This window comes from Siniperca chuatsi, linkage group LG5 (genome assembly GCF_020085105.1).
Source record: "Siniperca chuatsi isolate FFG_IHB_CAS linkage group LG5, ASM2008510v1, whole genome shotgun sequence".
Classification (NCBI taxonomy): Eukaryota; Metazoa; Chordata; class Actinopteri; order Centrarchiformes; family Sinipercidae; genus Siniperca; species Siniperca chuatsi.
Genome location: NC_058046.1, coordinates 14418286 through 14435418, shown reverse-complemented (window position 1 = coordinate 14435418; position 17133 = coordinate 14418286). Strand labels below are relative to the sequence as shown.

At 40.8% G+C, this 17133-nt stretch overlaps 1 protein-coding gene across 2 annotated transcripts in view; it reads right to left on the bottom strand.

Annotated features, from left to right (window-relative positions):
- bmp1a (bone morphogenetic protein 1a) overlaps positions 1-17069 on the bottom strand; it is a 32338-nt gene extending 15269 nt beyond the window's left edge. For both annotated transcript variants that reach the window (XM_044197965.1, XM_044197966.1), the window contains exons 1-6: positions 16605-17069; positions 8376-8489; positions 4781-4906; positions 3943-4060; positions 2331-2509; positions 1725-1830 (exon numbers count right to left, since the gene is read on the bottom strand). In XM_044197965.1, the coding sequence (XP_044053900.1) occupies positions 1725-1830; positions 2331-2509; positions 3943-4060; positions 4781-4906; positions 8376-8489; positions 16605-16749 (788 nt within the window). In that variant the 5' untranslated portion in view covers positions 16750-17069. The remainder of the gene's footprint in view (positions 1-1724; positions 1831-2330; positions 2510-3942; positions 4061-4780; positions 4907-8375; positions 8490-16604) is intronic.
- Between the last annotated feature and the right edge of the window lie 64 nt (positions 17070-17133).

The window sequence follows — 17133 nt, the reverse complement described above, 5'->3', positions numbered from 1 at the left end:
ATATGTAAGGGAATCCAAAATTGAGACAATAACATTTCCACTTCTCCATTGCTTGCCATATGTAGGTGATTATTAGGAGTTGACCTAAATTGTGCTTGGAGTGCATAAGGCATTTAGTAGCAAGGCATGTACTATAACACCTGAGTGCTATGTAGGTGCTATAAAGCTTTGCGGCAAACATAGGAAATAAATCTGAGTTCCTGCAGTAGCCTAGGGTGAACATTGTGATACTATTTATCAAAGCCCCTTCAAAGGGAATTTAGGAGCATAATGAGGTGGTTCATAGTATGAAAGCACAGCTTTTACGAGAAGATTCACATAGCCTTGAAAGTGGCGTGCAGACATTTTTTTGTGATGCAGCAGGGCTACTGTTTCTGGGCTAGGTCAGCCCCAGGACCGATGCTGCTTTACTGGGGCTGCTGCTGCTGCAAAAGCCGCAGGAACAGAGAAGAAGAGCCTTAATTTGAACAGGCTGTGGGAAGGAGCTGGCACATCACAGACAAACACTTTCACTATGGCTACAAAAACTTGGCTATCACTTTAAAGAAAAAATATATAATGCAGGATTATTTTAAGTTTTTCAGAGACATTGGATTTTAATAATTTTAGCTTACAGTATATTTTGAGCTTGTATTCCTACTGCCATACTGCTAATGCTGAGAAAGCCAGAATGAGATTGAAAAGTGCAAAGGATACTGCTCTAGATGCCATAACAGGTAAAACCTATGAACCTATGAACAGGCTGTGGGAAGGAGCTGGCACATCACAGACAAACACTTTCACTATGGCTACAAAAACTTGGCTATCACTTTAAAGAAAAAATATATAATGCAGGATTATTTTAAGTTTTTCAGAGACATTGGATTTTAATAATTTTAGCTTACAGTATATTTTGAGCTTGTATTCCTACTGCCATACTGCTAATGCTGAGAAAGCCAGAATGAGATTGAAAAGTGCAAAGGATACTGCTCTAGATGCCATAACAGGTAAAACCTATGAAGCAACTACTCAACTAGATGTAAAGCTGACAAATCTACTCTGATCCACTCCGGGTCCAACAGGAAGAAGCTAAATGGAACCGGACACGTCAGATGTCTTGCTACGAGTTACATCACGCAAGTGTATTATTATTTTTTCCCCTCAGTATTCCCAATACAGAAATAAGCAATTTAATCTTGTCCAAATATTACATTAATAACATTAGTGCTCCCTCAGTCTCCCTGAAGCCCCAGGCAATGTGAGCATTGATTGTTGAAAAAAAATAGTCCAGCCAAAAAGAAATGTAGACAAGAGGAGAGTCCTTAGTTTAAAATAGAAGATTTTGTAGGAGCTACTTCACAAAAGACCCACCTTCTCCAAAGAAACCAGTTTGTGAGGAAACAATTCAGATCCAAGACAGACATTCAAGGAACAGTGAGCCTTTTCTAACCTTGATGTCCTCAGGCTACACGTTAGTTTTCTAGTGATTTATGATTGGGGAGAATTAAGTGTTTCATTCTTCTTCCCAAGCTTTGGGAATCCTGCCACATTACTCAGCAGCAGCCCACAGACACAGACCTGGTGCATTACAGATCTATATAGTCATAGAACTATATAAGCAGAAATGGAAAACAGTATGATGGGTTAAAAGGTTGCAGCAGAGTGGGAAACAGCTCAGCCTGAATTGATCTCAGACTAGTTTTCTTGTCTGGGGCGTATGCAGTGGAACTTGGCTTGGCTCCTACCTGGAGAATGTATTCCTGGCATAGTGCATGATACTGTCAAAGTCATAGACTTCTCCCAAAGAGTCCACCTCCCCCGGCTCCATCTTCAAAAAGTTATACTCTTGTCCTGTGAAAGGAAAAAGGGAAAAGCACAGTTGAAATATGAAACTGAGTCATATTGTGCAACCATATGTATGTATGTCAAAGGTGAAAACAGTTCTACTCAGTCCAAAAAATGTATCATACAATGAGATTACAGATACAAATGAACCACCTGCATTAGTGCAAGACACAGCCGGTTTGCCAGTGATATTTTATGCATTTTAGGATGACAAAGGTTTTAACATTTGATATTTTACAGACAAAAATTTCAAAAAGCTGGCCTGGATACTGACAGTAACGATTAGCCGTTTATATGCGGTTGACCACTTCTAGTAACACTTGCTTTAATAGAAATCTGCAGGTTGAGGATGACGTATACCCCAGTGATGTTTTCTTTTTTTTTCTCTTTTTACCATCTTAGCCCAGACTCTCTGTGTGTACAAATGTGTTACTTTTATTATTTTGTCTCTTACTGCATCTTTCCAACATTATTGCTGAGGGATTGTGTGAGACCTGTGCTCCTACCTGGTTGAATGTTGTCCCTGATAATACTGACGTGTTCGTCTCGGTCAGGCCGCGTGTGTTCGTGCCAGAATCCAATCACATGACCCAACTCGTGCACCACAATGCCAAACTTGTCACAGTTTTTCCCAATGGATATGGCCTGGGGGCCTCCTCCGCGACGACCCACATAGGAGCAGCACCTATGAATCAGCAGCCACACACACACACCCACACGCAAACAGAGGCAGTGTTAACAAAGCCAAAATATAGTGACTAGATTTTATGTTTTAGTAAATGAAAAAAATCACTAACAAGTAAGTGGAAACTACAGAGGGAGGCCAAAAAAAGTTATGTTTCCCAGGAGAGAAGAAGAAGGAATGTGTCTCTGGCTCTATAATGTCTACTAGCTCCTATATTTCAACATGCTCTGTGCGTATATAATGAAGCTTGTAATGAGAACGACATTATCTTAACAACCTCTCATCTGTTTTTCAGGAGAGCTGTACGAGGCGACCCGTCATCCACACATACAGCAGTGACATTCACTCATCCGTCTGCCAATGCAAACGCTGAGAGTGACGGTGGAAGCTGGCTGGCTGCAGCGCTCCATCTCAGCGTGACATGAAAGGTTCAGTGTGGGAGTCTGGAGGACGGGCACACACATCACGGCCCTGTGGGCCAGACAGCCGCTCTCTAATTACCGCGAGCCCAGCCAGGCTCTCCTGAGACACGCCTTGAACTTTGCACAGGACAGATGGGGGCCTGCTGAATATGTAGCAGAGTCAAGCGTTCCCACTGCTAACCACTGCCGCCTGCGTGGATAATGTCATCCCTGTTGCTCCAGAGGCCAGTTACCAGGCTAAAAATGGCTATCAACAGTTGGCTGGAAAAAGTTCAGTTTTATGAGCTGCATCCGCTTTCTGTTGAGCTGTTTGTGTTGAATGATACATATCAGTGGGAGAGGTATATTGTGTGTAATGACATAATGGTTCTAGCTTGTGGTCTAAATCTGTGTGAGGTTAAAACAGGGGAACTGGGAACATTTTAGGTTTGTGTGTCCCCTGGGAACCTCTCTAATACTTCTTCTAACAGCATTGGCCTCTTTTCCCCCAAAATCTCAAATTAATAGGTTTGTCTGGTTTGCGTTCCCAACAGCAGCAAGTGCTTTAATTTAAAAATATTTTCTCATTTAATAAAAAAGCCCTGCATGTCCTCACAGGTTGTCAATAGTCGCTTAGCAACAACAACTGCCACAACCAGCTCTTCCCCTGAGTATCTGTTTAAGACAAGTGCTTTAAACAGGGTTATGGAGAGGATGAGGAAGTCTCTCCCTTGGGTGCAATTCTGTACACCATGTATGACACAAGTTCTCAGTGACTGATGCAGTGGAATGATGAGGCACAGGAAACATTCCTTGACACTGAATGGCTGTCTCTCAGGACTGGTAGGGGGCTGAAATAGCAACTCACACAGACTGCGAACACAGAGGATGAACAATGGTGAAAGGCTGCGGAGCAGGAGGCAAGGACAAGTACTTAGGCGCTAAATAATTAGCTGTAGATAACGAAGGTTCAACAGAGGCTGACCATTGTTCAGTTCCTTCATGTGGGAGCTAAAAACCCCACTGACTCACCCACATGGTCGGTAGGTGAAGACAATATAGCTCTCCTCCTGCGTCCTCTCAATAAAGGTCACACAGGTGTGCTTCTCCCAGTGCCGCATGGCTTGGCGGAATATAGCCCGCTGGCTGCCTGAATAGGATGACAGAGAAGGTAAGATCAGTGGGGTGAACAAAAACACACACACACACACACACACACACACACACACACACACAGCATTTTATAGAAAAGAGGAGATGAATAGAAAAGGGGACACCTGGAAGCAGCTTTAAGACATGGAGTTGGATAGAGAGTTACTGGAAATGAAGTCACAATGAGATGTGTACCAACATAATGTAAACCTTTTTAATAATATTTCCAAAGTTTCATAATCTTGTATTTATTATATAAAAATTGCACTACCTATTTTGCTTTTGAACAATTACCCAGCACAACTGCCATCATACAAAGTTTTTTAAAAGTAAAAGTATTAAAGTGACATGACTAGATGACACGTTACAGCAGTGTATGTTTTTATTTCTTTATTCATTTTGGAGGAATTAGGAATTCGTCTCAGTTAAAGATGATGCCTAAATACTTTATTTTCTGCAGCAACATCCCCTTTCAAAGGGAAATATGGTGAATTACAGAAGCAAAACACCATCAACATGTTGTTTTTTTTGTCATTTTAATCCCATCCAGGAATAATGTTTTATAGTTTTGAGAATTTGTGATATTTAAAGGATATAAATGTTGACTTTAGATTATGCATGCAGCATTAAATCTTGTACATGAATATATTCTTTGTTAAAAAAGCAGGAGTGAGTCTTCCTCAAAAAGGATCAGGATCAGTAAATGATTGTTACTTACCACTAAAGTTACCACTGATGACATAGGGAATAACACCTTCAGGCCAAACACGTTCAGGTCTGGAGGTGGCAGCCCTTTTCCTGCGGCGTGAACCTTGCCTATTTTGGCTACTCTGATTGGTTGATCCTGAAGATTTCAAATTAAGACAACAGAAACAACAACATAAATGATTCAATTCATGTCTGGGTCTGATGGAGCAAATGTTTCGCCAACATTTTTATAAAGAAATATGCTTTCCCCTTGGATAGTTGCTCATCTGACAAAGGAAACATTTTATCTTAAAACTACATGGTTTGATGCCATTCAGAAATTCTAATTATTATTATTAATTATTATTTCTCATTTAGGAAATTACATTTACTCCCTTAAAAAGACATTTGTTCAAATAACATTGTTGTGGAATTCTCTCTTCTTTCAAATTAATTTCACCATTTTAATGTCACTCAAACGCACATAAATGCAGAGTAACCATGGAGACTAAGCTCCCACCTAAACCTGGTGATTATAATAATAAAAAAATCCTTATGTGAACCACGTATAGCACATCACCCTATTATACTGCATTATGCTGCAGAACAGGGGTAAGTTTATCCCAAAGATAAAAAAATAATGGCAAGTACATATGTTGTTTGTTGGTTTTCAGTTGATTTACTGAATGAAGCAGGTTAAAACAATAGAAAGGTTTTATCCAGTGAAATAATCCTTTTATTTTAATTGGCATTTTATGTTCGGCATTAAGTCATTAGAACAATAAATTAACAAATACAATCAGAGAGTGACACAATGGTGTGTCTTATTGTTTGAATCAAGTTAAAATGTCAAAGAAACATTTAGATTTTTATTCTAGACAATCTAATTAAGGATTAAAGTGATGCTCCAATGTGTCATTTCCTGCAGCTACATCCCCTTTCAACAGAAAATATGGTGAACTACAGAGAAACTGTTTCTCTGTTTCTCTGTGTTGACTTTTGATTATGCATGCTACATTACATCATTACACAAAAATATATCCGTTGTTATAAAAGTAGACTCCTTTCCTTATTAGGAGGATCAGTAAATGTGTGTAGGAGTGAAAACTTGAGCAGTCTGATAACCAAGACTGAGAATTATTGACAAAAGACCTTTAGATATAGTTCGTGCAGTGCAGGTATTTAATGGATGTGTTGGGATGAAGTCAAGATTTTAAGTCATACAATTAATAGTTATATAAAAAAGACGATGTGCTGCTATACCTTTATATTGTTCCTTCTATTTTTTTCCATTTGACCAAGATGTTTAGGATAGGGATAGATAACTTTGATGTGCTTTAGAGGGCTGAGACAATGCAGCTTTTCTTTCCACATAAAGACTCAGCTGATTTCATTTCATATTTGGGTGAAGGTGCGTTTCACTTTCAAAACCTGCAGAATCCCCATGGTACATTGATGCTTGTCCCTGGTTCAGGATTTAATACATGATTAATTTAACATTTATTGAAACAATTAACATGTTGACCTCTATCCATCGTGGAGTTTTATGTGATCGCTGCAGAAACAGTAGAGTAGGGATTTCTGGCACAACTTCACCTACTTCAATGGTGTATGGAGAAAAGAAATAGTCTGACAATGTCAAAACTCCAGCAACACTTAGTATAAAGAACAACTTTATTGTGAGACACCACCTGGATGACCTTGATGAAGGGCCACAAGCTGAAACTTGTCGGTCACACAATAAAGTTGCTCTTTATACTACAGCATGTAGTATCGCTGTAGAAACAAAAAATCGTACATCTGGTTTCAGTATATCCAGCACAAGCGTTGTTCCATAACAATAATCATCTTTTCTTACTAAATTTGATTAACATGCAAGCCACAGTTTGCAGGAAGTTTTTTTTTGCTGGAACAATGTGTTCTGTTGAATTTCAGTCTGCAGGAGTAAATCTTAGCAGCCTGGTGAGATCAATTAGCACGTACACTTGTGCATGTGTTGATGAAAAGTCTGATAACAACCAAATCTGCTCAGTTAACTGATAAGAAAGAGTGCTGGTGAGACAAAACTTGTGGAAGATGTGTTAATTACAATAATATGATTAAATCTACCACCTTCATTCATAGTTGAGACAGGGAAGGTTTTTAGGGTCAATTGTTTTCTTATTATTATTACGATCGTGTTATTTATTTATCCAAATATCCCTGCTCTTTGATTTACAGTATGTAGGGCAGCCAACAGTTCGGATCAGGTGAAGAGATATGACCACACCTGTAGCAAAAAAGAAGTTAAACATACAGCTGCTGTGTTCAGGTTTATGATAAGTGAACAAGTTAATGAGATGCCCAGTGAGATGACATGACAGTGTTGAGAAATCTTTTGAATCCACAAATTGAATTCATTGACACCATATAGAATACATGAAAATGATGATTTGTCTTGTTTCCTGAAATAAGGATGGCTTGTTTAATAATCAGCACTTTTTAATAATGTGCATATACTGAGAACCAATCATGACAGAGTGAGTGGAGAATACGAAAACATTATTATTTTACTTTAGATTCAATACTTGGACTGTCCTTTATGATACTTAATGTGTTGATTCATAACTATGACTGAAATGTTCAACTCTTGGAGATTTAATTGATTTGTATGTACTTTGGATTTAAGAGGACCTCAGGGGTGACCTAATAAGGTAGAAACAATAATGTGTAAAGGTTATCTTGACTACTAATTAGGATCCACACCTGTCTAAGGCTATATATACTGAAGTGACAGATTGTCACAGATTGTCTGTGCAGCCTGAGGAAGGTACACGGGAACAAAACTTTACTGTGAATAAATGTTATGCCCATGCTTGATGTGTTTGTAAGTGCACTGATTTTTCATTTTGAACACTAGAGTAGCCTTTCCACTACACAATGATTAGATGTGCAGTCACTAACCTGCTCTAGTGGACAAATGGATATTCAGAGATGAGTGTACACACAGTCTGTCTCTGTTGCAGTTATGAGCCACGAGGCACTCTTAACTCCCTACCTCAGAGGTCTGAAAATCAATCTTACTGAGTAGATATTATAAGAGCAGTTGAAATTATTTTTTAATGCTGCAAAATGTTTCCTTTCCTCAACATGCTCATTAACTCGAGTGAAAAACAGCAAACGGACTCACCTATATTTTATAGGATTGTGAAGTCTATTGGTCCCTGTAAACTCACAGCTGTTGCTTAAATACTGCTTTTCATTTTAAGAACAACATTTAACCTGGCAAAGCTCAGCAATTACTGTGATACAGGTGTAGCAATTTGCAGCGATAACATGACAGTTGTAGGCATAAACATTTAAAGAGAACTCATGAAAAACACAAAGCTGCCATCCGACAGGTGCTGCTGCTGACTCTTAGCTGGAGATGATCTGAGGGGTTTGACAGTTGCAGTGTTAGAGAGTAAAATGTCGGTGTATAGAATTATTCCTCAATGAGAAACTAAATGTGGGAACCATGTTCTATTTCAGGTGTTTTGTTGCAATTTTATCTAGAGTGACAAGCCAAAACACTATGCCTCAGTGCTCTAATGAGAACTTTCACCTCAAGCTGTAAATCTTTGAAGCAATGGTTCTGTTGTTGTTACCTGTGTCTGTGTGATTAACCGTCAGAACGGTTCTCTGAGCCAAATCTATTATTCTGTCCACTTTAAAAGATCGCAGGTCCTCCTCATCCAGAGCAATGTCTCCCAGAAAGGCAGCTGAAACAGACAAACAGAGATGGCACATGTCAGACAACTGTAAGGCAACTCCACAATATGGCGCATCAGTCTGAGCCGCCCAGTCGCCTCAAGCTTTTCCTGCCGCTCAGACTGAGTAGGCTGCATGGAGGCCCAGTCAAAGCACTTGTGGAAGGCCTAGAGCATGTAACTCACACATATAAAAATATTTATTTCATTCCTTTCTTGACTATGTTCTGTTTACCCTTTCCTTGCTGTGAAATAGAAATAGAATTGTGAAACAGCAGTATGTCTGTTTGGATAACAGGAAGGTCGCCTTGTCTGGACTCCAAATTATAGGATGGAAATGTAAGCAACTTATTGCATATGGCTCGTAAGATTCATGCAATGAAGAGAGAGTATGAACTCAGAAACCTGACTGTTTACGTGATTAATTGAGCCATGTTCAGTCCAGATGTTATCAAACAAAAAAACTCACAATGTGTGCTTTGGCGCCATTTAGTTAGTGAGAGCTATAAGATATGATACAGTGAGACACTGACACCGTCTCAATTAAGTAATATGGGGCACCTTGAACAAGTAATAGGTCTTTAATGAGGCCAATGAGGAATGTGCTTTATGGGATTCCTTACTAAATGCCCCATTTCTGTGGAGGATAAGCTAGAAGTCCTCTCCGCAGAGACAAGGCGCTCAGTTTTACAGGCTTTTAACACCAGCAAGTTTCTAGAATTTATGGCCCGGCATGTATGCAGGAGTTTTTTTTTTTTTTGGGGCATTCAGGAGAAGGCGAAGCAGAAGGGGAGAGAAAGGCAAAGGGGTGGCACTGTAATCTGTGTCTGAACAGGACAACAAAGAGAAGAAGAAGGCATATCCCCTCTGCCCAAACCGCAGCTCTGAATAAGGAAGGCAGATGTGGAGCAGAAAGAAAATGACAGCCTTGTTGATGTGTGTTTGGAGGTTAGTGTGGTGGAAGAAAGACCAACCCAGAGGGGTAAGAAGCCGGGAGAACCACTAAACTGTAAAGTTAATGGGAGTGATTTACAGTGGTTGTGTAAATCTTCAATGTGTCACCCTGATACAAGCTACCCTCATTGTGAAATACACAAGAAAATTTCATCATGTGTAGATGAACTGTTATTAGTTTTGAGGTAGAGTTTTTATTTTTTTATCGTTTAGACCGCAACAAAAATATCCACATCCACAGGAAATGTCTTTTATCTCCTGCACTCCTATAAAATTTGACAGAGGTCTGAGACAAGAGAGAAAGGGGTGAAAAGCAAAATAGAAACTAAAGACAAAAAACACTCGTATGCCTTTTCACCAGAAGAGTATCACTGACACAATCTGGAGTTGGTTTTGGCAGATGCAGGCCAGTCTTCCTCCCTGCAGGTCGAAGCGCATGCACAGCTGAATGACTGTGTTTGGGATTAGAGGCTAATGACAGCAATAAGAAAAGGTGTAGACCACTACTGGCAAGACAGGGCATGCACAGAGGACAGGTTTAAATTCCAGAGGTCAAAGGGATCCTCTAATTTGTGCTCACAAAAAAATCCCCACTAATTCACTTCAACCAAATCCCTGAGACACAAAACAGACTACTCACAATCAGCTCTCATACTGTCAGCCACTGCCAAAAACACCCCTGATAAGGGGAAGCTACCAGATGTCGCGCAGTATAGGATGGATAGGCTGACTGCAGAAGGACATTTTTCTCTTTTATCTTCACATTTTTTATTTGATTCCCAGAACTGGCTGAACGCTGAAAAGAACAGGGAGTACTTGAACAATTAATTCCAAGTTGCTGTCATAAAACACCATAAGCGCTGAGAAAAAGTATTCAGAACAATTCTATGAAACTCTTTTTCACTCCATATTGACTGAGGAAAATTGAACAACAATTGGAGGATGTTTCTTTTCCCATGTAGTGACAATTTGCACATATTAGAAGTGTTATGTGCAGGCTGTGACCAAATAATGAGGTGCAGGCTTTCTCCCACCCCCATGAGGTTCACAGAGGGCTGCGCTCTGCCCAATCATCCACCACTGTGCTGAAGACAGCCCGTTTAATCCGCAGTGTCATTGTTTTCAGACAACAGTGGAGATTGAAGTGAGCGAATGCACGACCCGGCGGCATTAGGACTCATTTCCCCCGGGCACAGCAGTCGTCCTGGAGACGCTGTTGCAGGTTTATGGAAAGACTCACAGGGATTGTGAATTAATCCCCTTGTCTCCTGGCTTTAATTATCCACAGACACACGGTTTTAGGAATCTTTTGTACACAACTCTAGGCTGGGATTGAGGACAGGCTATGAAGAAAGGTGATAAACTCATCTAGATACAGAGCGCTGTAATGATATGAAGTACAAACAGAGAGACTCATGTGTTGTACTGTAGATTAAAACCCAGTGAATGTGGCAGATGGCAAGTGATCACCATAGAGTACAGTGCTTCATCTCTTTCCAAACATTATTCATTACCTAAATGACAACAGCGGCAGCTATAATAAAAAATCTCTACGTAGAATTGTAAGGTAATAGTAGTAGGGTTTTTAGTTGCTGTTCTAGTTCATATGTCCCTTTTTAGTCAGAGAAAACAACAAATGGTAGGCGTTTAAGTGAAAATCTGTGTGTGTATATTTTACAAACTAATGAGACTAAAGTGAATGTATGACAGAGACATTTGATGAAATGTTGGACTCAACATATTTGATGTGTGATAAAGTCCAAACTCCCCCCGTCAGTGATTTTTTTTAGTTAATCTAAACCATCATAATCCTTCTCATCTCAGACTGCCCCCATCAATCAGCGTATCCTGTCAGATTACACATGAGATCTCAATCAAATAAATCCCATTGATTCGTGTAATGCCCTAGCCTCGACCTCTGCGGTGTCAAATACTCCAGGACTATTCCCATAAATCTCCTTTCGTGAATACCAGACAACGACATCTGCCACTGAAACCTGCACAAACATCAATACTAAGCCTAAACAGGCACTAGCACCAGCCTATATTTAGAAGGCCAGCTCCACTGTGAGGCCATGGTTTACTCCTCGCTGGGCTTATATAGTCTTCCCCTATACAAGACCTAATGATGAGGGATGAGAAGGCTTGGCCAATATGTAAACCTGGAATGCATCACAATACCCTGGCACCGCCTTTCACAGCCTGTGTTTGGTAACAAACGTTGCATTTGAATTCCAATAGAGGCCAATAGTGTATTGCATTAAGGTGATTACCATCTGATGACAGTGTAAGGACCACTTTTCAGGTTTCATTCTGTACCAGCCCTTTCTGCCAAATGCTGACCAGTGTCCCTCCAAACACTGTGTGTTTAAAACTGCACGGAAAAAAGGAGCAAAGCCTGTGTAACATGAATATTGAGACAAACTGTTTCTAAGAAGAAAAAAAGAGAGCATAATCCTAACTAAGGAATGATGAATTGTATTATGCAGGCATGTTGTCGTGTAAATATGGTACCTCTCTCCTCTGTAAAAACAACACCAGCTGTTACTTCCTCAGCAAATGCTTACCTTGACATTTCCTAACACTGCAATTTGAGCCCAAGGCGGGAGAGGGGAAAAAAGTCTGCTTATCTACACTTTCAAAAAGTTAACTAAGGTATAATTAGAAGAGAGATCCTGGCGAAGTCTCGAGCTACAGCCTGAGATTCGAGTAATTATTTTCCAATAAAAGCCTGAAGTCACAGCCACAGCTGAGATCAAGACAGAGTTACTGTCATCGCACTGCAGCTTCAATCTTATTGACAAAATGAGAGTGGCTTCAGATGCAAAGGGCACACAGCAAGAGGCTGCCTCCCTTTAACATTTCACACTCCATCAAGCACATTAGCAGATTGGATTTTCCAGCTCATCCCTGCCACTGATTACTGATATACCCTACTGCCAGTCGAACCCCCTGTAATGACTCATCAGCTCTCCAGCCATTTGTCTTTTTTAATGTCAACGATACACTGTATTTGAGCTCTGTACAGAGATGAATAATTCATCGCCACACAGCAGGGATTTTCACCTTTGACAAAACTTACTTTGACCATCCAGACTTCATATTTCTGGTTTAGACAGCAGACTAACACATACTCATACAGTCTGGTGTGACAGAAAAGCAGGTTTTCTCAGAACAGATATCCAAAGCAAAGCTTAAATGGGCTTGTGGATGAACTAAATCTGGAAGATATCTTCAACCCTCAACACTTTCCATAAATAATAGCTACCTGCAGCTGAAGAAAACACCTTAAGTATTCACCAAAGGTGGAGGGAACAGAAAAACCATTCTTCCAGATGAACAGCAGCGTAGCACTGATGAATTATTTAGAAAAAACAAACTGTGAATAATGAAGAAGTGACTGTTAAGCTCTTCATTATGGTAGGCTAATTGGGCATCCTTTGAGCCATTTAAATGAGCTCTCCCAAAGCATTTGTTGTTACTTAGGCTCCAGACTTTGTATTAATGCAATGCAAGATTAGTTATTACTTAGCTCTGACAACAAACATTGTTCCAACTAATGCAGCACGATCATGCCAATAGATCGGCTCCCTAATCACCTGAACCCTGCAAAGAGAGAAGTGGCAGGGGTCCTGTAATGTAAAAAAAAAACCACCCAGTGTGATCTTGTCTATCCAGCCTGCATTCCATGATAAAAGAAAAGCATCTGCTTAAGTGTTGTTTAAAGGCCCAATCACGAAGTTCAACAGGCAGCCACATCACATTGCCAGAGCAGGGCTGAGGGATGGAGCTGGGTAACGAGTGTCATCTGTTTTGAGCTGCCATTTTCAGAGACTCAGATGAACAAAACCCTGAGATACAAGTAAAACCACACTTTACAATTTTGTGAAAGGAGGCAAAACACAGACAACAACCCACTGGTCTGGGTCGACTTAATGTTAAAAATGCACGTTAATGCTTCTTAGCAGAAATTCTTAACATCATATTATAAATCTCTCATGCTACACAAGTGGCTGTCTGATGAGTAATCATAATGTAGTAGGTCACAGTGGCTTTTCAGAGGCCCTTAACAGCAAGCGAGTGACACTTCAGTGAATAAAAACCAGACTTAAGAAAATAAAAGCTCTGAAACATTGTTATCAATAGAATCCAGCTGTTGTATTTTAAATTACCAAATCAGTCAAGGCCTGACATTGAGTGGCGAGAGGAATGACATAAGTCTCTGTTGACAGCAAAAAAAACAACAACTTAGAGGCAGCAGGCAGATTGTGGATAACCTACCAAGCCCCCTCGTGAATGGCCTGCACTCACCTCACCTGGGCTGGTGTGGCACAGTGCGGCTGGCCTGCCCTCCAACTTTCAGCCGTGCTTTCCCTTGGCACAAGGTGAATGACCTACAGTCTGTGTGAAGTGTTTGAGCCAGTCAGAGGAGAGAGCTGGGGGCCCAGGGAGACGAGAAAACCACTTGCATAAGAGAGAACAAGAGAAGAAGGGGGTGTTCAGGTCGCCCTGTCTGCAGCCGAGGCCACAGCAGCACAGGAGCTCAAAAGCACGTATCCAAAGCTTGAACACGCACAACGGAAAGCACGGACAGAAGATGCTGTCACAGGAGTCTTTAGTAGACAAAGATGTCTGCTTCATAAATTAATGCATACGCACAAGTCAAAAAGTCACTGCTTTCGTGATTATCATTTAAGCAGAGCAGACAATGAGCGTGACTGGTTCTCATCCATTTTTCATTTTGAAAATGAGTGGATCTAATCTCAGTGGGTTGTTAGCGTCTTAAATGACTTCCTGGGATGCTGCCAAGTTTGGAGTTCTGCAAACTAAGGAATTTTCCACTGGTTAACTTCCTAAATAGATGGCATTATTTCAGTGTTATTGCACTGCTCGCTTCAATCAATGCACATTTCTATCATGTCTGGTATAGTGATGAGTTATTTAATCCTTTGTAAATGTGAACATTTTTGTGGATTTTTTTTTTTTTGGCTTAACTGGGGAAGAGTGGCACACACACGTGTGGCAAGAAATGAAGAAATTACCAAGTGCATTTTAAATAATCTGAGGAAATTAAATGAAATGGTCACCACTTGGTCAATTAGCAAACTGACCAGCCATCATAAATTAGCTGAGTATCACAACAATATTCACAAGCATTTACTTTCAACACACATGTATCCCCCAATCAATTAGTAAAATTCCTGACATAGAAGAACAATGTTAAGCAAGGACAGCCATACAAAGGACAAGCATGAAATGCACTCCTCACGGAGCATTAGAAACTTCACACGGCACGTAAGCATTTTCCTCGGCGGAAGCAGCAAGAGGTAAAAATGCTGACCTCGAGGCCACAGAAAGCTCAGTGCAGTGATGTGCTTGAAAAATTAGGAAAAAAAGAGAGAAATCCAATAATCCAAGAATCATCAAGTCTATACTAGTTATAGACACTAGCGTGGAGTTGACTATAGTGAAATATGTTGTCCCTGGTGTATTGAAACTGAGTGAGGAGGAGTAGGGAGTAAAAGGGAGAGCTGAGAGATCTTGGACATTTTGCTGCTTAGTAGGAAGGAGAAAAGCAGGTGGGTGTTGGAAGAGCTGGAGACTGGGAGGGTTAAGAGAGTGGGAGTTTGTGCTTGTGACCGTCTCCCAACCACCTGTCTGCAGACGTGCCCAGAGGAAACAATAAACAAAACTGCACTCCATTCAAACGGCACTTAAAACTGGATTACTAATAATGATAACATCCTCACAAACAAGACAGTCATGACTGGGGATTATCAAGTGGGAATGTCCCTGCTGAGACATTTTTGTTAACTATCGACAATTTCTTGAAAACAATGTCAGAAATCACTTGAAATATAAACACAGCATCATCGACCTTTTGTCAGTTCACTGTTCGGTCTTAAGGAGTCATCTGAACACCATGTCCATGTCCAGTAAATCTATACTAGTGATGCAAAACAATCTGCTATGACCACTTGAATGACTCAAATTAAACAGTGAAGCAAAAACAGGAAGCAACATCTTCACTGACTTGTACATGGGACATGGTTCATCTGCAGCCTGACCTTTGTCATGTTTATGTAGCCACAACACTCCTAAAGCACAGTATTTACGTCTCCCTCTACAACTCACTCTTCTTCTCAAAGGAAAGGTGAAGAAAACAGATAGCTGAGGTAGCTGAGAGTCAGAGGATTGAATTGTGTTTTATACTGGGGTGCCACATCAGATATTGTTAAATGCCAAATCAGTGAGCACTTCCAGGACTTTAGAGGTCATTTTGACTAAAGCCAACTCTCTGTATCTGTAACCTGAATACTTTCACCAGATGGAAAACACAATCTGCTCAAACTCCCCCAAAGGGATTTGGCAAGACAGTGAGTTCACAGTACAGGCACACACACACACACAAATTACATTAAGTCAGATATGCTTTTGCCAAATGATGGGAAAATATGCAGGTCTCACCGCAGCAGAAAAGAAGCAGACATATTTATACCTTGAGCCATAAGACAACAGCCAACAGAATTATTGTGTGCATAATTACTAAGCTCCACTGTACTCTCCTCTCTCCCCTCCTCCACTTTGTTTTAGTGGCTGTGTGAACAGCCGGTGGAGAAAAAAAAGACTATTTCTGCAGTGACAAAAACCAACCAGAAAGGGAGCAGAAGTCTTAAAAAAACAATGTGCAGATTTCCTTTGTGTGGCCAACAGCTCAGGCCTTTTAATAATACACAGCGGACAGCCTGCAAGAACTACATGATCACATTTTGAAGAATAAAAGTGGATTTGCCGCAAAATGGCTGGCTGTAACTTTTCAACAAGCACTTTAGCCAAAACTTTTCAAGTCTCGAGAAATGTATTCAGAGACTCATCCTTTTTATTTTCATTCCTACAATCCTTGCAGCCACTCTCCGAGCTGGGTTATCCTAGGCGATTCGCTGTGGGCTTCAAATGTTTCAAACTGCAGAAACTATGTCACTCAGTACAAAACAAATGCACATAATGTTCTCTCAAGCCTTTTAAAAACTACATCCACTACTGTCATCTCTCCAAAAAGCGTTTCTCTGGCCGATCTTTGCAAGCTCCACAAACAGATTCGTGGCATGTTTTTACCTCCACATAAAAGGTAAATCACACAGCGTAGTGCAAAAAAGGGGGAAAAAACCTCACCAGCTTTACAGGGATCCTTATAGTCGATCGCCTCTGATGTGGCAGTGGGGTCCACATAGTAGCCTGGATCAATCGCCTCCAAATCGATCGCCAGTATCACGCCGAGACAGGATAGAAGAAACAAACATCTCGCCGTGAGATCCATTATTGTGGTGGGGGAAACGGCGAAAGGCGAAGGATAGGCTAAAGGTAAAGGAAGAGAGAGGGACAGAGGGAAAGAGAGAGAGAGAGAGAGAGAGAGAGAGAAAAAGAGTGAGTGAGAGAGAGAAAGACAGAGAGAGAAAATGGGAGGTTTGGGGGAAACGAGATCCCTCCGGAGGGCGGGTTTTAAATCCAGCCTCTCTCCGGTGTCTTCTTGGCTCTGGGGGCAGTGATTTCTCTCCTCCAGCCGGAGCTTCGGGCTAGCGCAGAGTAGCTACTGCCTGAGAAACTTTGATGATATGGCAGCCCCACTGGGGCGGTTTCATTGCTCCCTAGTCGGTCCATCAGGGGTCCTTGAAGAGCCTATGAGGAAATTTGGTTCACTAGA